This window comes from Opisthocomus hoazin, chromosome 5 (assembly GCF_030867145.1).
Source record: "Opisthocomus hoazin isolate bOpiHoa1 chromosome 5, bOpiHoa1.hap1, whole genome shotgun sequence".
Lineage (NCBI taxonomy): Eukaryota > Metazoa > Chordata > Aves > Opisthocomiformes > Opisthocomidae > Opisthocomus > Opisthocomus hoazin.
Window position 1 is genome coordinate 84,881,464 of NC_134418.1, and position 18,588 is coordinate 84,900,051.

The 18,588-nt window shown below is 48.2% G+C and overlaps 1 protein-coding gene across 1 annotated transcript in view; it reads left to right on the forward strand.

Annotated features, from left to right (window-relative positions):
• The window catches only part of SCFD2 (sec1 family domain containing 2), a 224,057-nt gene that overhangs the window by 83,291 nt on the left and 122,178 nt on the right, over positions 1-18,588 (forward strand). The window contains exon 5 of the mRNA XM_009940592.2: positions 9,920-10,169. Coding sequence (XP_009938894.2) covers positions 9,920-10,169 — 250 coding nt within the window. The remainder of the gene's footprint in view (positions 1-9,919; positions 10,170-18,588) is intronic.

Consider the following 18,588-nt stretch of genomic DNA (forward strand, 5'->3'; position numbering starts at 1 on the left):
CCACATCCAGTATTTATGTATTGCTTGTAATCCTTTCTGCTAGTTCTAAATGATTTTTCCCTCGCAGTTCACAATTCTTTTCACTGCAGTTAAGCACTGTGCCAGAGGGTTGATGGTTTTGTTCACCAGTTGCATTTTATGTGTTGTGCTTTATTGCATGAGACCACCAAGTGTGTGCTTTCTGCTTAGTTTCTGTCCTCCCACCCTCCAAAGTCCTGCCGAAAGCCGCACGCCACTGAGAGGATCTCTGCTAACTTGAGAATTGGAAAAATCCTAGTTTCGACTTCCCTTGTTTCTCCTGTGCCTTGCTTGACTCAATTCAAAAGCTGTCTCATACTCCGAAGTCTTCTTCTGCCTGCAGAGACATACATGAGCTGCTATTCTTCCTTTTGGTAAGCCAGCTGTCTCTGAAGAAAGTTAGTCTTTCAGTTGTTTTGTAACTCTCTGCAACATTATCTCTGGTTTTCCACAGCTTCATAGAAATGTGGACGCTGGAACTGGGCGCGATATATTGGGATTAATCCTGACAGTGCCACGTACTGTGATAATCCTGCTCCCCTACTTCTTTCCCCTGGATGCTGTATTTTGTATTGGTCCTTTTACTGTGGCTTTGAGGTAAATATGTCCATTCTGGATCGGATCAAAAATGTAGCTGAGCTATTACACTTTTTCAAACCATACTCAGAAGCAGCTGCCTGCAGAAGATTAAGAGAAGAGAACAAGGTTATATGATACTCTCCCAGCTCCAACCATTCCGAGTTCTGGAACAGATGTGGTTTCTGTGTATTTACTAATATTTGACGGAAATTTTTTCCCCTGTGAGTTTTCCCATCATCTTTGTGAACCCAAGTAGGATTTGAGCAGCAGAACAACCTTTGGCAAGGATTTCCACATCTGAGCTAACTGCCTGAAGAACTACCTCTGTTTAATTTGCTTTTTAAACTGGCGCTTACCAGCCTTGTTTATTGCCTTGTAGTTCTTGTGGTGGGATGGAGAGTAAGCAGTCAATCCCTACCTGCCTTCTCTAGTCCACTCGTGATTTTTCAGACCTTTTATCCCCTCTGGGTCTTCTGTTTTTCAAACCTCGTGGGTTATAGCTAGTGATCTAAGCAGGGATTCATGTCCTTTTCTTTGTCCAGAGCATCCCTCCAATCTTTCTCAGTAACCGTCTCCCGGGACAGAATCCCCTCCTCCTGCAGATACGGTCTGCGCTATTGAATGACTGATTTGGCTGGACTATATTTTGCTTGATTTATGCCCCTTTTATTTGTTTTCTGTCCCTGTGGATTTTTATCCTTTGCTTCGTAGTGACTGAATGCTTTCCCATTGTTCTCCTCAAAGCCGATGTGATTTGTAACCTCCTCGGATATGACGCTGTCCCCATGCCCTTTTCTCAGGATCGAACCCCTCCCACCTTCTGGCAGTTTTCCCAATATTCCAAAGCTTATCAAACCAAACAACCAACCTCAAAAAACACACACAAAAAGATCCCGACATGCGCAGCGCCAAGACCTTTCTCTGATGCGTGTTTTATCTTGCCTGTGCAGAAGAACTCCTTTTTCATTCTTCTGACACCGGTTTTGCCGTGCTGATTCATGTTCATAGCGAGCGCGTCTGTAGAAGCCATCACAGCTAAAAGCTTTGGGCTGAGCAGGTTGGAAGTCCTCCCTTTTCAACTTGCTGATGAGTCTCTTATGTCAGGCAAGCGGTGATTTAAGTAAAATTGTCCTTATCCTTGCAGAGCGTTGTCTAATAAAATCCAGACTTATTAAATATCCTTTTTTTTTCAGTATCCTGTTGCTGCTGAGCCCCCCTGAACCCATTAAAATATCTTCACACAGCTGTACACTTAGATGGTTTCCAAAGAGAGAGGGAAAAACTGGGCCGTGTGATGTCATGGTGCATCGCCGGACGGCAGAACTGAGTGGGATGGGTGATTTCCATACCGTGGAAGATTAGATATCAGGGGGGTTGTTAGAAGCTTTTGGGATGGCATTTGAATTTTCTCAAAATGTATGTAGAAGTCTTGCAGTTCTGACACTGTAGCTGAACCTGCCTCTTGTAACGCAAGAAAGAAAAAGAACTGAAGAAGTTGTGAGATGAGAGAAAACGGGAAATTGCTGTCAAGCAACTAGGGTGCTCAGTAAAGACAGGAGAAAGGGGAGAAGAGGAAATCTTCCTTCCACTGTCCAAAATATAATTTCTTTTTATGTCCTAAGGTAGTTAGGTTAATGAGGAATACTGGAATACACTCCTGTGGCTGTGGGTTATAGGTGGAATCCAATTGCTGAGGTCATGATCGTTGGCTAGGGAGTTACTGGCTGCAAGAGCTGTCCTGGGCTTTGCTTGTGTTTTGGTTTGAGGAACGATGGCGCTTGAGCAGCTCGTTTGCAATATTTTTGTTGTTATCACATATTAGCTGTTAAGCGTCGGTTGTGTGGTTTCGGAATTATGCAAGACATATGTTTAAAAAAAAAAATCTCAGAAGAGCTTATAAATGTTGTGCGTTTTAAAAGGTTTATGTTGCAAGTTAATTTTTCCTGCGTCTGGCTCGTCGCTGTGCTCTGCAGTGAGCGCTGACATCCTGCATAGATACTCAGCAGGTATCAGTTGGCAAAGGGCCCTTCATGTCTGTAGTGCTGACTGATAGACAGCAATTAAGAGCCTGGCCATGTGACAGTGCACTGAAGAAGTCATCCAAAGAGCAGGTGATTATTTGTATAATTTGATTTTATATCTCTTGGCAACCTTAAGCTCTCGTTCGTGCAGGCTTCAAGCCAGCAGTGTTGCCTAAGGCAGCAGTCCGATCCTTGGCCTTCGTGGCTAGTGTAAGGGTTTCTGCAGCCAGGCAGTAAACCCGAGCAGAGAGCCAGTCTGGGTAAAACATTTTATTTTAATGCACAGTCACAGAAACACTTCTGCAGGCGCAGGAGGAGGAGGCTGCTGTGATGGGCAGAAGGCAAGAACGAAGGCCAAATGGGAGAGCATACACGTAGGATGAATGTGAATCTGTCTTTGACAAAGTGAGCCAGGTTAAAAATAGCTTTTCAAAAGCCTGCTCGTTTTCTTTTATTTCTTTTTTATTTATTTACATTAGAATTTTAAGACTCTGTCTACGAGGCCTGCCTGGAAATTGCGTCTGCAGTTTGAAGGGTGTTTCCTGGGGCAGTGCTCAGCATGGGCAATAAGTGCAGAAAAGGGGACAAGAGAGAGAATTGGCTCCGCAGGGATATTCCGTTAAAGACAGAGGAGCCATTAAGAGTAATGGCAAAGGAGACAGGTCCTAGATGCTTTTACTGTCTCTCACTAGCAGTTTAGTTCCCTGCTGTTTTCTTTATAGGCGTCCTCTTGGTGGATTTCTGTATCGTCTGCCGAGTGAATAGACAGACGCTGCCGTTAAAGAGAGGAAGATGCGAGCCTCTTGGTGTTGACAGGGGCAAGTCGTGATCTTTCTCCTGATCTTTAATGACTTACACTTCTTTTTTTTTACTGGAAGCAGCCGTTTTCTGCCAACACCTCGCACCTCCCCTCTCAAGCTGCTCTGAGCTCGCTGGGTGCTTCGTCTGCTTTCCCCCAAGGGTGAAGTTTGCTCCTTCCCCCTGCGAGGCGAGGCTTCAGCCCTCCCCAGCTGGAAGCAGAAGTTTGGGACTCAAACTCTTCTGGCATCCAAGCTCGCTTCCCACCAAAGGAAGCGTACAGATGGTGGGCTTCAGTTATCAAAGTGATTTCATCCTCTTCTGGAATGGCCTGCCTGAAGAACTGGATGCTCTGTATTTTGACTCTGACAGGTTGAGGGGCTTGCCAATGGTGAGAGCGCAGAGCTTCGAAGACCTTCGTTTTTTGTGTTGTGTTTTGGGTTGGTTGTTCTTCAGTCATACCTTAGAAATATGTAAGGAGAAGACAAAGAGAAGGTACATTTTTGTCAAAACCTGCCCGAGTCAAGACCTATGATGATTTCTAGACCTTCTAGACCTTGCATGCTAATATCATACCAACCGATTTATCGTGTCAAATCTCTAGTCACCCCTAGGCCATTTAGTGAAAAGTAAAGACGTGGTTGTTTTGCTTGGAGTAGGGAGTGCAGACATCTTCTCACCCATGTGGAAATTACGTGCAATCAACCCCAAATCTGAGGTGGCCAAACAGTTGGTGTTCAGGCAGCTGGGCACTGCAGGCAGCGGCGGCTCCTCCTTCGCTTGGCAGCCCCTCTCGTTGTTGCTGAGATGACTGCAGAGACCTGCTGCCGTCGAAAGCTCAGATCTGGTTTGGTGTACCCATGAGGTCCTCCCCTGGGGCCGTGGTCGCTTTGAGCAGCTGGAATATTCTGCTTTCGTCTGGATGGTGGGGAAGCTAATACGGCTGCGGGACAAAGTCACAGATCGCAGAACATCAAAGCCGGGTAAAACACGACAAATCCAACAGACCAACGTTGGAAAGCTGCTCGTTCCACAACTCGTGAACCCTCTTATCAATAAAAGGAGCTTCGATTAACCAGGCTGGTCTGGGAGTGTGGGGCAGCAGGTGACCCACGCTCGTGTGAGTTCCCGCCGATCCTTCTGCTGGTGTTACCTGCAGCTGGGGTTTGGGGTTGTTTTCCAGGTTTGTTTTTCCCCAGTAAAATGCCTCACTGTTGTAAAGCTGCGTGGGTCCCGTTCCAAAAAGTTCTGTTAACTCATGCGACCTCTGAAGGAATTAAAAGAGTTTTGCTTCCTAAGCGGAAAGCCGCTAGAATATTTACATAGTGAAGTAGTCTCTTGAGATTTATCTCCTCCTTCCTCCTGGATTTTAAAAGAAAACAAATTCCACTTGCTTGAAGTTGATTTTTGCTTTAATATTTTTAATGATGTGTTGAGGACAGTGGGCTGGAAGCGCAAGGATTAGAGTGCTTGGTTCCCTTCTCAGTTTTGTCAGGGACACGTGTTAATTCAAGTAAACTCTGACCCTCCTCTTCTCCTCCCCAGCGCACTCTGTTTGCTGTTGTGTAAAAGATGTCTGGTGATACAGATGGCTTTAGCATCTCACAGGTTTATTTGATAGCGAAAATAATGCCTTTCACAGAAATGCAAAACATGTTTTCCTTGGATTTTTACACTTCCTCTTCATTCCTGTAGATCCTTGAAGTCACATTTTAAATGTCGCTGTTTGAAGCGTGGTACCACGTTCAGTGTTTAAAAGCTGAAAAAATTATTTCTGTGCTTTCTTCGTTATCCTCACATCTGCCAAACCTCGGGCCTTTTGCAAAAATCAGCAAATTGACGTCAGTTCATTTACCCCGAGGGACAGTAAATTATTAAACAGCTTAAGTTATAAAAATAAATGACTACGGAGGGTGGAGGGGAGAGATGGAAAACAACAAAAACCCATCACAGACTCTCCCTGGGTTCCAAAGAATATCTGAGCATAGCGTTAAAACGTCCAAATAATGCAGCCGAGCAGAAGGCGTTAGAGCTTGGGCCTTAGCTGGCTCCGCGTTGAGCAGCGTTAATGGTTTTCTGCAGCCCTTGGAAAGCTCCGCGTTGACCCGGTTTTATTATTTTTATTGGCTCCCTTGATGATAGACAAATGGGGCTAACCTGAGGCCAACATAACCAGCAGGAAATTTGGGTCAGGGGTAGTTACATTTTTAAAACTGGTGTTTTAAGGCCGTTCCATCAGGGTAATTGATGGATGGTTAGGCGGTGCAGGGAGCCCCTAAATCATCGGAGGTGGCCGGGTAATGACAATCTGCCGGCGGATTGCGTTTGAGGCGCAGTTCCCAGCTCCCTGCGGAGCCGTGCTCTGCGGTGAGGCTGCGAGCCCCTTTTTTTTCCGCGCATGCTCCAGTCCAACTGGCCTGTTTGGACAAAATAGCCTCTGAAACTTGGCAGTTCCATCTGAAGTCCTCTGCAGTGCCATTTCCCAAGAGATAAGGGAAAAACATTCCGGAGAAGTTCATACCCCAGAAAGACCCTACGTGCGTTCTGAAGTTAACGGTTTATTATAGCTCTCTAATTTTTTTTCTTTCCTCTTTCATTTTTACTTTGAAGATAAGAGGTGGCAATTGTTGCTTGAAGTTGTTGAGTTTTAGCCCGCCCTACTGTAAATCATCCAGAAAGTTTAGACCCAGTGTTTTTTTATCATGTATCATTGAAAGTTTGCCAGAGGTGCTGTGCACGTGTGCTTTCAGGAGCTGCTGTCCTCGAGCAGGAGCGGTTGACCCCACTGTTTTGTACGACCACGTGCGTCCTCAGTGCTCGATGCCTTTGGATCATTTGTGCATGCAGAACAGAGCTTTTTCAAGACCCATTTTTGGTGTTGTAGGAGCATGCTATGAGATATTTCGAGACGGGGTGAAGTAGAGGGTTTACGTGTTGGGAGAGGAGATCTATTAGATGATGTGCTGGTAGATGGTTGGTGACATTCAGTAATAAATGGCATAGGGCTTGCTTCTCCTTAAACGAGAGCTCGGATTACTACAGGTTGTAGTTTGTCATCTATTCCAGAATAACTCCACGTGTGGGTTAATCTTCAGTTCTTAGATTTTTAGGACTGATTAGGCTTTTGTTCGTTGCGGGTGGCTTCCTCCCGCTGGCTGCATACCTCTGAATTCCTTGAAGTTTTGTCTTTTTCCATGTTAGCACCCAGATGATCTGATACTTACTGTACTGGCGTACAAGTGAGAATTTTTTTGCGTCGCTTCTCAAGAGAAGAGCAGGTAATACTGTGCTGAGGCAGGGCAGAGCTGAAATCCAGGACCCAGCAGCCTTGTCTGGAGGGTGGCCCAGCCACCAGCGTGTCTCAGCCCGGTGCCAAGCCCCACGGATTCGCCTCCCTGCCCAAACACACGCAGAGTGCCAACCTCTCCCGGGCTTCTGAATGTTCCTTTTTGGCTCCCGCGTGCTTTCGACCACTGTAGCTTTGTAATTTACCGCTTCGGTTCCACAATTGTGCTTGCTGTTAGGTTTAGCGTGTGGGCAGTTAGAAAATTCTGAGCTCTAAGGTCTGTATTCAAATAGAAACATCACATCTGGCCACATTAAAGTCCCTTGAAAGATGGGTCCATGGCAAAACTTGGATGTCGGGAGCAGGGTGAGGCCCACAGTCCGCAGAACTGTTGTTTCTTGTAGCACAGGCTGGAAAAAAGCTTCTGGAGAGCTTGAGCTGTTCGTGCTTTCTTTATGATGGATCTCTGTGGTGGATCAGTGTGGGTATGAAAATCGCCGTTCAGGAGAGGCTTGTTAGTGTTGCTGAGGTTGTCAAAGAACAACTGAACCAAAAATACAGCCCAAACCAGGACGCCCTGAAGGGTTGTGTGGAGTACGCCAGGAGACGCAGCGAAAGTCAGACTCTGAAATCCCTGCCCAGCTTTCAGAAAAAATTACTCAATTGTCAGAAGAGCTCAGCGCTAAATTAATGCAGTTAAAAGCAGTGAGAAACCTAATTGCATGATTTTGTTATTATTTAAACCCATGTCTCGTTCTGGTTTGTTTATTTTGTATTTTGTTTACTTAGTGTGAGTCTGTTTAAAGGGTGTATTATTGGCCATGGTGCCTTTTACCATCACCGGTTGGTTGGAGGTTGCTGGAGTAACAACCGACGATAAACGCTTGCAGCCATGGCTCTTTCACAGAATCACAGAATCACAGAATAGTAGGGTTTGGAAGGGACCTCTGTGGGTCATCTAGTCCAACCCTCCTGCCAAAGCAGGGTCACCCAGAGCAGGCTGCACAGCACCGCGTCCAGGCGGGGCTGGAATATCTCCAGAGAAGGAGTCTCCACAGCCTCCCTGGGCAGCCTGGGCCAGGGCTCCGTCACCCTCAGAGGGAAGAAGTTCTTCCTCGGGTTCAGCTGGAGCTTCCTCTGCTTCAGTTTGTGCCCGTTGCCCCTTGTCCTGTCGCTGGGCACCACTGAAAAGAGCTTGGCCCCATCCTCCTGACCCCCACCCTGCAGATATTTATAAGCATTTATTAGGCCCCCTCTCAGCCTTCTCTTCTCCAGGCTGAACAAGCCCAGCTCCCTCAGCCTCTCCTCGTAGCAGAGATGCTCCAGTCCCCTCATCATCCTCGTAGCCCTCCGCTGGACTCTCTCCAGTAGCTCCTCATCTTTCTTGAACTGGGGAGCCCAGAACTGGACACAGGACTCCAGATGGGGCCTCACCAGGGCAGTGTAGAGGGGAAGGAGAACCTCCCTCATCCTGCTGGCCACACTCTTCTTGATGCACCCCAGGATTCCATTGGCTTTCTTGGCACCCAGGGCACACTGCTGGCTCATGGTCAACCTGTCGTCCACCAGGACACCCAGGTCCCTCTCCGCAGAGCTGCACTCCAGCAGGTCCACCCCAAGCCTGTACTGGTGCATGAGGTTGTTCCTCCCCAGGTGCAGGACCCTGCCCTTGCCCTTGTTGAACCTCATCAGGTTCCTCTCTGCCCAGCTTTCCAGCCTATCCAGGTCACGCTGAATGGCAGCACAGCCTTCTGGTGTATCTACCACACCTCCCAGTTTGGTGTCATCAGCAAACTTGCTGAGGGTACACTCTAACTCTTCATCCAGGTCGTTGATGAAGAAGTTAAACAAGACTGGGCCCAGTACTGACCCCTGGGGGACACCACTAGTTACTGGCTTCCAACTAGACTCAGCGCCGCTGATGACAACGCTCTGAGTTCTGCCATTCAGCCAGTTCTCTATCCACTTCACCGACCACTCATCCAGCCCACACTTCCTCAGCTTCCCTAGGAGGATATCATGGGAGACTGTGTCGAAAGCCTTGCTGAAGTCCAGGTAGACAACATCCATGGCTCTCCCTTCGTCTACCCAGCCAGTCATGTCATCGTAGAAAGCTATCAGATTGGTCAGGCGTGATTTCCCCTTGGTGAATCCATGCTGACTACTCCTGATAACCTTCTTTTCTTCCACTTCTTTGGGCGATGAGACGCGGCGTTCCGCTGTACGCTGCGCATCGGCCCGTGGGCTTTCACAGGGACCTCTTTGGTGGTCGCGGGGCAAGGGACAAGGTACTGGTATCGCTGGAGACCTCTGGGATGGATCCGAGGGGTCGCTGCCGCTGTCCCGCAGACACGAGAATAAGCAAGCACGGTTTCAGCCAATGAGGACCTAGGACATCCCAGGGTACTTTCAGTTTCCCCCTCCTTTTCTGTGCCAGCCTTCCAGTCCTCATATACACGTTATGGTCATCTTTCAGCCTCACGGTCACGTACTTCTCCCCGCTCCCTCATGGTCTTCGCCTTACATGCCTCACAGCAGGGATGTGCTGTGGGTGTGAGCCTGACCTGCCTAGAGAAGAAGGCTTTTTCAGGGTGGAAGACCCCTTTTTACATGACAGGGGGAAAAGAGGGTCAGGGCACACACTGGGCTGGTGATTGCTGCCCTGTCCTTGCTCCTGTCGTGCAGCTCCTCTAGGAAACCACGCCGGTCACGTAAACCACGAGCTTTGTGGGTGGTTCCCTCTGTTTCTGATTCTCTGGGTTTCTGCCCTGAAAGCATCGGGTCAGGTTTGCGGATGTGCCGAGAGCTCGCAAACTGAAGTCAGTGGGAGCTGAGCTTTGAACTCCCCGCTCAAGTACAAAACCGGGCCCAAGGAGGATGCCCAAAGTTGAGATGTGCCTTGTACCACTTCTACCCGTGCTGCAGAGACGGTGCTCCCGTCCTCGCGGCGTACCGGTACATGGAGAAGGGCTAATCGTCAGGCTTGTCAAGTGCTAAGATGCTGCTGTCAGAAGTCCCTAGGAGAAAACTTGTAGGAAACCAATAAATTTGGTGTCTGAGAAGCAAACAAGTTGCAGGACCATGTGCTGACAGATGAGAATGCAAATATTGAACAACGTTTCATTAAATGTGCACTGCGATTATGAGAAATAACGTCTGAAGCTGGCTGCTGAGCACCATGGGGGCAATCTGACGCGATCTTCCTGCTGTTTTTCAGACTATCGGCGAGTCAGAAATGCCCAGTGTTTTGAGCCAGTTATTGCCGATGATCAAGTCTTACAACGAGAGGACGAAAGATGATTACGCCTGCGAGGACTTCCTTGTCTTGCTGGTCTACATGTACTCTGTGGTGGGAGAAATCAGAAGCAGAAAAGAGCTGGACGCAGCTGAAGAGGAGGTGAAAAAGGCCCTGGTCCAGGCGATTTGCAATGAGCCAGAGCTGTCTCCTTTGCTGCAGAAAGTAACAGGTAAGATTCCGCTTGCGTGGTGAGAAACTGGATGGCTGGGAAGGCGGGAACTGGGAGGAACGTTCAAAAGCGGCTTGACTGGCCTGTGGTGCTGAGGGTACGTGGGTGAGCACGAGGGTTTCCTGTAGATTTGTTCCATCTCCCGTGTTCGGTATGCCAAATGCTGACAGGCTGGGCTTGAAGAGTGCTGAGTCTGGTGAAAGCTCGACAAGTCGCTCTGTTTGTTAAGGGTTGGCTGAGTTCGGGTGTTTTCATAAGGTAATCTTTCCCATAGTTTCTTTCATTGATCAGGGTAAAGTTGACCCTGGGAAGTCAGGATTAATTCTGGAAGCATGTTCAGTGAACCGCAGTTGCTTTGTGAATGCGAGGAGCTGGCCGGTCTGGCATAAAAGAAGAAATGTGTCTAAAACCAACATTGAGCTTTTTGCTGAAACGACGTGAACGTTAGCCTTCAAAAACAGCATGCTAAGCCTTTTTTTGGATGGGTGCTCATAGAGTAGGAGAGCCCTGACCTCTTGTGCCAGTGTCGCGTTTTAGAAAAAACGAATTGTTAAGAACATTCGTTGAAAAGAGTGAACTGAGGCTTGAGGGTGGCATAGCTGAATGGCAGAAGGGATCTCGCTTCCTGCTGTCGGTTTTCTCAGTATCTTCGAACAGTGAGCAGGTCGTTGACCAGGTCATCTTTGAGGTAGGCAGCGTATGAACAGAAATCAAGATGTTGTGAGGAGCCTACAGCTGAAAGCCTTTGCCAAGGTTGGGCCTAAGTGGGGAGTCTCAAGGGAAGTAGCAGAATACTGCTGGTGGTTACTCTGGTACTACTCCCTGTGCACGCTTCTACTTCAAAATACAGCTGTGGTCTGACCGGTCTGCTGCTGCTTGGAGTGTAAAATACTGTTAATAGTGAAGAGACTTGCTGCAGGAATGGGCATGTTTGGTCTTGCGCTGTGCTGTTATTTGAATACTCTTGGCCATGGTGCCCTCGGTGTTCCAGGCATCTTGTAGACTTTCACTCTCCTGTTCTTCCATACGTCTGCGCGTCTTGTCCACCCTCACACCTTCAGCAGTGTCTTCTGCTGTCATTTCTAAACCTCCGTTTTCATCCTTTGCCTGCTCTCCCATGGTGGCAGCGTTGGAAATCACAGTTTTATCAGTGTCTCTTTGTTGTGCCTCATGTGAGTCTGGGAAGATCTGAAGTCTCCAAAGCTTCAGTTGAGTGCCAAAGAGAAACTGCATTCCTATGTACGTAGATGGTTCCCTTGTTGCTCTCTGTGCTCATGGGCTGTGTAGTTGCAAGCACAGATGGAGATCAAAATAGACATTGTGCTTGTCTCACGTTCCATAACCTGTCAATAATTCCATAGTTTTTACAAAATACTTGTATGCTTGATTTCCAATGTGCACATTTCCTGAGTAAAAGTGAATATTTGGGTGTTTGCTCTCGACTTCTGGGCAGATCAACAGGTGAATGAATGTTTCAGTACAAAGATTCTTTAGTTTATGAAATAAAATTAGTTCTGTCTTTTTACATAGTGGGCGGACTATTGGATGCATGGTGGTTCTCTGAAGCACAGCGTTCATCTCCTTAGGCAGAAGTATTCACTCTGTTACGTGGGGCTTCTGGCGACGAAAAAGAGAAAGCCTTGACACTGTGCAAGCGCCGGTCAGCAGCACCCAGAGCATTCGTGTGTTATCAACATGGGTGTAGCCACAAATCCAAAAGGCAGCACCATAGGAGCTGCTGGGAAGAAAGTTAACTCCATCCCAGCCAGACCCAGTTCAGGTGATTTTAGACCAAGCACATCATTACTAGGTGGGGAAGTTAATTGCATCACACAAAGCTGGAGTCCTGGCATGCAGGACCGTGTTTCCATACCTGTGTGTTTAGCACAACCATGTTTGTGCTTTCTGCACAAGGGTGTGTTTCCCCCTTCTTGCGTACTTTTTTGATTTATCAACATTCTTTGGTTTTGCGTCTTATTTAGAACGACAGTTCTTTTGACTTATTCATAAAAGAGGAAAAAAAAAATTAAAACTTCTTGTCATGACCAAAAATAAGGACTGTCTTGGGAGGAAAGTATAAAATGGAATTTCTAGGAATTCCCCTTAGGTAGTTTTCAGGCCTTTACTCATCCAACAGATTGCTTTCTCAGCATTAGTGGAATTTGCTGAATTTGTAATTTGCTGAATTTGTAATTTGCTGTGTTTGCGGTACGGTTGAATTGGGAAGGCCGAGGAAACATGAGCAGCCTGAGACCTCCCCTTCCTTGACCTGTGTTTTGCCAGGCCTGCATTCTCCATCCTGCTTTCCTCTGAACCTTGGGCACCTTGCTCGTTGCTTGAGAGGTGAAGCAAGTCGGCACCATGGGAGCCCTGCAAGCTTCCCTTCAAGGGTGCAGCAGGAGAACTTTCTTTGTAGCAGGGCTGGAAGTCAGGGAAAAGATGGCAGCGCCAATTTCTCCTTTCGGTACGGTAGCTGAGACATCTTCTGCTTCCAGCAGAACAAGCTAGAGCTGCAGACCACGAATTCCTTTTAGCAGATACAGATTGGCCTATTTTCACCAGGTCATAGAATCATAGAATCATTAAGGTTGGCAAAGACTTCTAAGGTCATCAAGTCCAACTGTCAACCCAGCACCATCATGCCTGCTAAACCATGTCCTGAAGTGCCACATCTACACGTTTTTTGAACACCTCCAGGGATGGGGACTCCACCACTGCCCTGGGCAGCCTGGTCCAGTGCCTGACCACTCTTTCAGTGAGGAAATTTTTCCCAATATCCAACCTAAACCTCCCCTGATGCAGCTTGAGGCCATTGCCTCTCGTTCTATCGCTGGTTACTTGGGAGAAGAGGCCAACCCCCGCCTCACTACACCCTCCTGTCAGGGAGCTGTAGAGAGCAATAAGGTCTCCCCTCAGCCCCTCTTCTCCAGTTCCCTCAGTCGCTCCTCATCAGACTTGTTCTCCAGACCCCTCCCCAGCCTCGCTGCCCTTCTCTGGACACGCTCCAGCCCCTCAATGTCCTTCTTGCAGCAAGGGCCCCAAAACTGAACACAGTATTTCAGGTCAGCCCAGCTCTGCAATTTAGCAGCGCCATGGGTCTGGACAGGTCGTGGTCCAGACCTACAGCGTTCTGCCCTCGTTTTACTGTAAGTCAGAAAGAAGAAAAAACCTTTTTTGCTCTTAGATGGCCATAAAAGTTCATTAGATTAAAATAATTTTCAGTAATTCTTGGAATTTTTCGTTCATGTTCAGAACAAAGCAAAATGTTCATGGTCTTGTTTTCAGCTTTCCATCAAGGTTAAGTGGTAGGAACACTGTTAAATGGGATGTGTGGGGGGGGACAACGAAACCAGTTACTGGGTGGGTTTGAGGCACTGCCTGCTGGCTCTCTCCTCACCTCCAGGTTGCCATGTGGGACGTGGGTTCCTGTATATTGAATATCCATTCTGCAGTAAATCTGCCCGCGCTACGTAGCTTGACCTGCAGAGCTGCGGGTTGAAGTTTCCAGCTCTGCTGGCGATGCGTGATGGGACAGCTTTCGTTGTAGCGACAGAGAGCAAAATCCGCTGTTGCCTTTCAAAAGTAAGGCAGAAGTCACGGAATCACAGAATCACAGAATGGCAGGGGTTGGAAGGGACCTCTGTTGGTCACCCAGCCCAACCCCCTGCCCAAGCAGGGTCACCCAGAGCAGGCTGCACAGCACCGCGTCCAGGCGGGGCTGGAATATCTCCAGAGAAGGAGACTCCACAGCCTCCCTGGGCAGCCTGGGCCAGGGCTCCGTCACCCTCAGAGGGAAGAAGTTCTTCCTCATGTTCAGCTGGAGCTTCCTCTGCTTCAGTTTGTGCCCATTGCCCCATGTCCTGTCGCTGGGCACCACTGGAAAGAGCTTGGCCCCGTCCTCCTGACACCCACCCTGCAGATATTTATAAACATTTCTAAGGTCCCCTCTCAGCCTTCTCTTCTCCAGGCTGAACAAGCCCAGCTCCCTCAGCCTCTCCTCGTAGGAGAGATGCTCCAGTCCCCTCACCATCCTCGCAGCCCTCCGCTGGACTCTCTCCAGCAGCTCCTCATCTTTCTTGAACTGGGGAGCCCAGAACTGGACAGAGTACTCCAGATGGGGCCTCACTAGTACACAGGCTGCAAAACCAAGCGCTTCAGCGTTGAGAAATGCTGGTAACTCAGTTTCCCATGCAACCATCGACTCCTGGGTGCGTTGTGGTGCACTCTTCAATTTCATGATTATACAGTGTATTTTCTGTGAGCCATGGTTGCGTTCGGTGTGTGGACTGAACGCCACAGAGAACTAGAAAAACACAGCTTTGGTTCTTCTTACACATGATGAAGAAGTACTGACAAAGGCAGGGAGAGTCTCTGTACGATACTGAGCGCGTAACTGCCTCTGGGTCTCAGTTTGCAGCCCGGGAAGTGCCCTGGCACTCTGAGCTTTCTGCGATCCATTTTGGAACTTCAAGAAGAAAAGTATTAAATTGCATTTTTCAGGTATTGGTGATTACATTTCTTTGAACAGAGGGGACTTTGTGCTCTGTCTCCCGACAAACGTGGTGCCTGATGTTGGGGTTTGGACCCAACACGTTGCTAAGGCTGTGTGGTTGACTGAAGCTGGAATGAAACGCCGTATCTCAGGACAAGGGGCAACAGGCACAAACTGAAGCAGAGGAAGCTCCAGCTGAACCCGAGGAAGAACTTCTTCCCTCTGAGGGTGACGGAGCCCTGGCCCAGGCTGCCCAGGGAGGCTGTGGAGTCTCCTTCTCTGGAGATATTCCAGCCCCACCTGGACGTGGTGCTGTGCAGCCTGCTGTGGGTGACCCTGCTTGGGCAGGGGGTTGGACTGGGTGACCCACAGAGGTCTCTTCCAACCCCGACCAGTCTGTGATTCTGTGATTCTGTGATCTCAGCCATGGCTCTAAACCACAGCCTAAGCCTTTTGCTTTCCTCTTCTCTGCAAAGCATGGAAGGTGTGCGGACTTGACAGATGCACGTTTTTATTGGGTTTATTTGTTGTTCCCGTGGAACTTGAGAAATAAAATGCAAAACCCTTGTAAAACTTCAGAAAACTTGACTTTTGAGGTCAAGTCGTCAGTCAACATAACAGCCGGGTTTATACCAGGTATCTTTTGTCCCTGTTATACTTGTTAACAGAATCACAGAATTACAGAATGGTCGGGGTTGGCAGGGACCTCTGTGGGTCATCTAGTCCAACCCCCCTGCCCAAGCAGGGTCACCCAGAGCAGGCTGCACAGGACCTTGTCCAGGTGGGTCTTGAATATCTCCAGAGAAGGGGACTCCACAGCCTCCCTGGGCAGCCTGGGCCAGGGCTCCGTCACCCTCAGAGTGAAGTGTAAACTTACTTATGGTTGCCGGAGTCTACGCCTGTAGGAAGTCTCCAGTGATATGACCACCTCGCACAACTAGTGCAGACCTCCCCGCAAAGACGTCAGTATTCATGCCATGGGTGGGTTTTGGTGTTACCGAGTGGAACTGGATTAGGAGTTGCAGTAGTGGAAGACAAAGCGAGTCTCGGAGATGTGAGTCTGTCCATCCAGCTGGCCGCACTGGATTTCCCTGGTGTAGCCTGGATGATTACAGCCCTCTGCAGAATACGTTAAGGTGCAGCACTTGCGTAAGCTTATATTGTGAGAGAAGCGTAAGTATTCACAGCTTCCTGGCTGTTGAGTGTTAGGCTTCTCCGTCTTATTGTTGCCTGAACATATGTTTTCCAAATATTTGCGTGGTAACATTCTGCATTGATGTGACACCTCGCTTCATTGAAACGCTAAAAATACCGTGGAACTGTTAATTAAAATGAAAAAGCGACCCGTGAGTCACCCAATGAGATTTAAGAAATAGGATGCACATTTTTTTTGAGTGCGTAATAATATGCAAGTGTGCGAGTGGTGTTGTGTTTGATGGAGCTGTTAAATAATACGTGTTGTGGTAGGCTATCTTAGTGCCTTGGGTAATAAAACTGAATGTAACAGTTCCAAGATTTCTCCTGGGTGTAATTTACCGCAGACATATGTTCTTCATCAGCGTTTCCAGCAGAATGTTACAAGTTGGAGGGGAAACAGAATAGACCGAAACATAATGGAAAATGAGGGTTTTCGACAGAATGTTGGGTTTGGGGGCATTGGGGGTGGGGGTGTCTTTTTGGCAGCTGTTTTTTAAAAAGAAAAAAAGCTGTAAAATATCGTATTTATTTTAGCATCTTATCTGTTCATCTAAATGTCCACATAGAGCTGTGTACAGCTATAAACCTATGCTAAAGTGATGCTGATAGAGCCGCAAAGCCATCAAAAATCTTTTTTTCCAGCTGTGCCGTTCCCTGCTTTTCAGCTGCGAGTCTCGTCGGGAGCTTTGTAGAGCAGCTCTGCGTCCCGCGGCGTGCTCCAGGGGCTGCCGGCCAGCCCCGGGCGCTGCCGGGCTGCGGGGCATCCAGCTCTGCTGCCCACGTGCGAGGATGCTCGGCTGGTACGGCAGCGGGTGCCAGCTGCTCCTTCTCAAGTGTAGGTGCGGCAGGAACCCCCTTGTGCCAGCAACTGCTGTTTATCAGCTTCTAAAAAGGGAAATTTTTTATCGTGAAATGGATTTCTGGACTTTCTCCTAGCTGCTTCTAGACTCTACGTGTTGAAGCATAGGTGTTGCTGTGTTGGGTTAGACACACGGCATCTTGGCTGCTTCTGCTTGTCCTCAGCACGCAATTTGTGATGGAGATGTTGCACATTAATGAAGTTACACACTAATGAAGCTATCGTTACCTTACTGCTAGCATGACCTAGGTATCATGAATCATGCAAACAGGACAAGGGGCAATGGGCACAAACTGAAGCAGAGGAAGCTCCAGCTGAACATGAGGAAGAACTTCTTCCCTCTGAGGGTGACGGAGCCCTCGCCCAGGCTGCCCAGGGAGGCTGTGGAGTCTCCTTCTCTGGAGATATTCAAGACACACTTGGACAAGGCCCTGTGCAGCCTGCTCTGGGTGACCCTGCTTGGGCAGGGGGTTGGACTGGGTGACCCACAGAGGGCCCTGCCAACCCCGACCAGTCTCTGATTCTGTGGTTTACATTCCTGGATGAGGACAACCACTTCCCTCAGAGGACAGACACTCTCACTTTTATTTGGCTGGGGACTTGGCTTCACTGCTGGTCTGGAGCAACGGTTTCCCAAACCTGGTTGTGTTGTGGGTAGGTAGGTGTGAACTTCGTCCTGGGCTGAGGTTATAGGGCAGCTTGGACTGAACGGACCACCTGCCTGTAGGAGAGGGCTTCCCCGGCTGCATGGTTGGGGGGTAGCTCAGGGAGCTGCCAGTGATTTTTCCCCTTGTTTCACCCCATGCATTCGTACAGGTCAGGAAAACATTGTGAAGCTACAGTTGCTTAAAACAGTAAAATCCGAGAGTAAATTCTGAGTGATTTTGAATTTTCCGTGCTTTCATCAAGAGTATTTTCTATAAAGTTAATAAAATTTCCACTAATTCAGTGAAAGGCTAGCCCTGTCCCTCCCTTGTAGAACAGCTTATTTCCAAGCAATCCATGAGTTTCACAATGGAACTGCTGGAGAAAAAGAAGTCTCGAGGAAAACATCTGCACTTTTTAGATATTATTTTGCTGTTTATTGAGAGTTTAATCCTTACTACAAAGTAGGCTTTTTTCACATGTTCTCAAAATTGAATGGCAGCAAGTAGACAAATTAGGGAAGGTTTAATCTGGTATTTCTGTGCAGTTTAGGTATTTATGCTGAGAACTATAACTGTCTATATTTATCCAAAATAAAATGAAAAAGCTGCAACAATATTGTTTGTTGCTATCATTTTGAGAAATAATAGAAAAATCAAAATTAAAAAGATTGTCCCTTCGAAGTTTTCAAAGATTACATAATTCACAGTTCTTTATTTTGATTATTTAGCAAAGTCTTAACAAGCTGTGCTGCCTTTAAGCCTTCTCAAGAGCTTCCATGTCATCCGTTCGCGCTGCGGGACCTCCGCGTTTGCATTGCCTGCCTGAAGAAGAGGAGCCGCGTGTTGGCAGCGCCGGGTCCTGCCGGGACGGTGCCGCGGGTCCGGGTGCCGGCCTCGGGTCTGAGGGTTGCGCCTTGGTCCCTGTGGGAGTCTGGCTGCCATGAGGTTCAGCAGATAGGGATCAGCTTCCCAGCAGAGCGAAGGTTTGTGAGCTAAACTGTTTGTGTTAGAAGTTCAGAGAGTGGGTTACGGCGGGTGGTGTGGGGGGAATACCTCACCCCATCAAACAGGTAAACATTTGGATGTCCAGACAGGCTGCTCTCTGAAATGCTGATCAGCTGCTACTAGTCCCTGATGCTAAAGGGTCGTTTCTGTGACTAAAGTTAGCAGGACTGCTCTGCGCTCCAGTTTGAATGAGGAAAAAAAAACCCCTATTCCCACCAG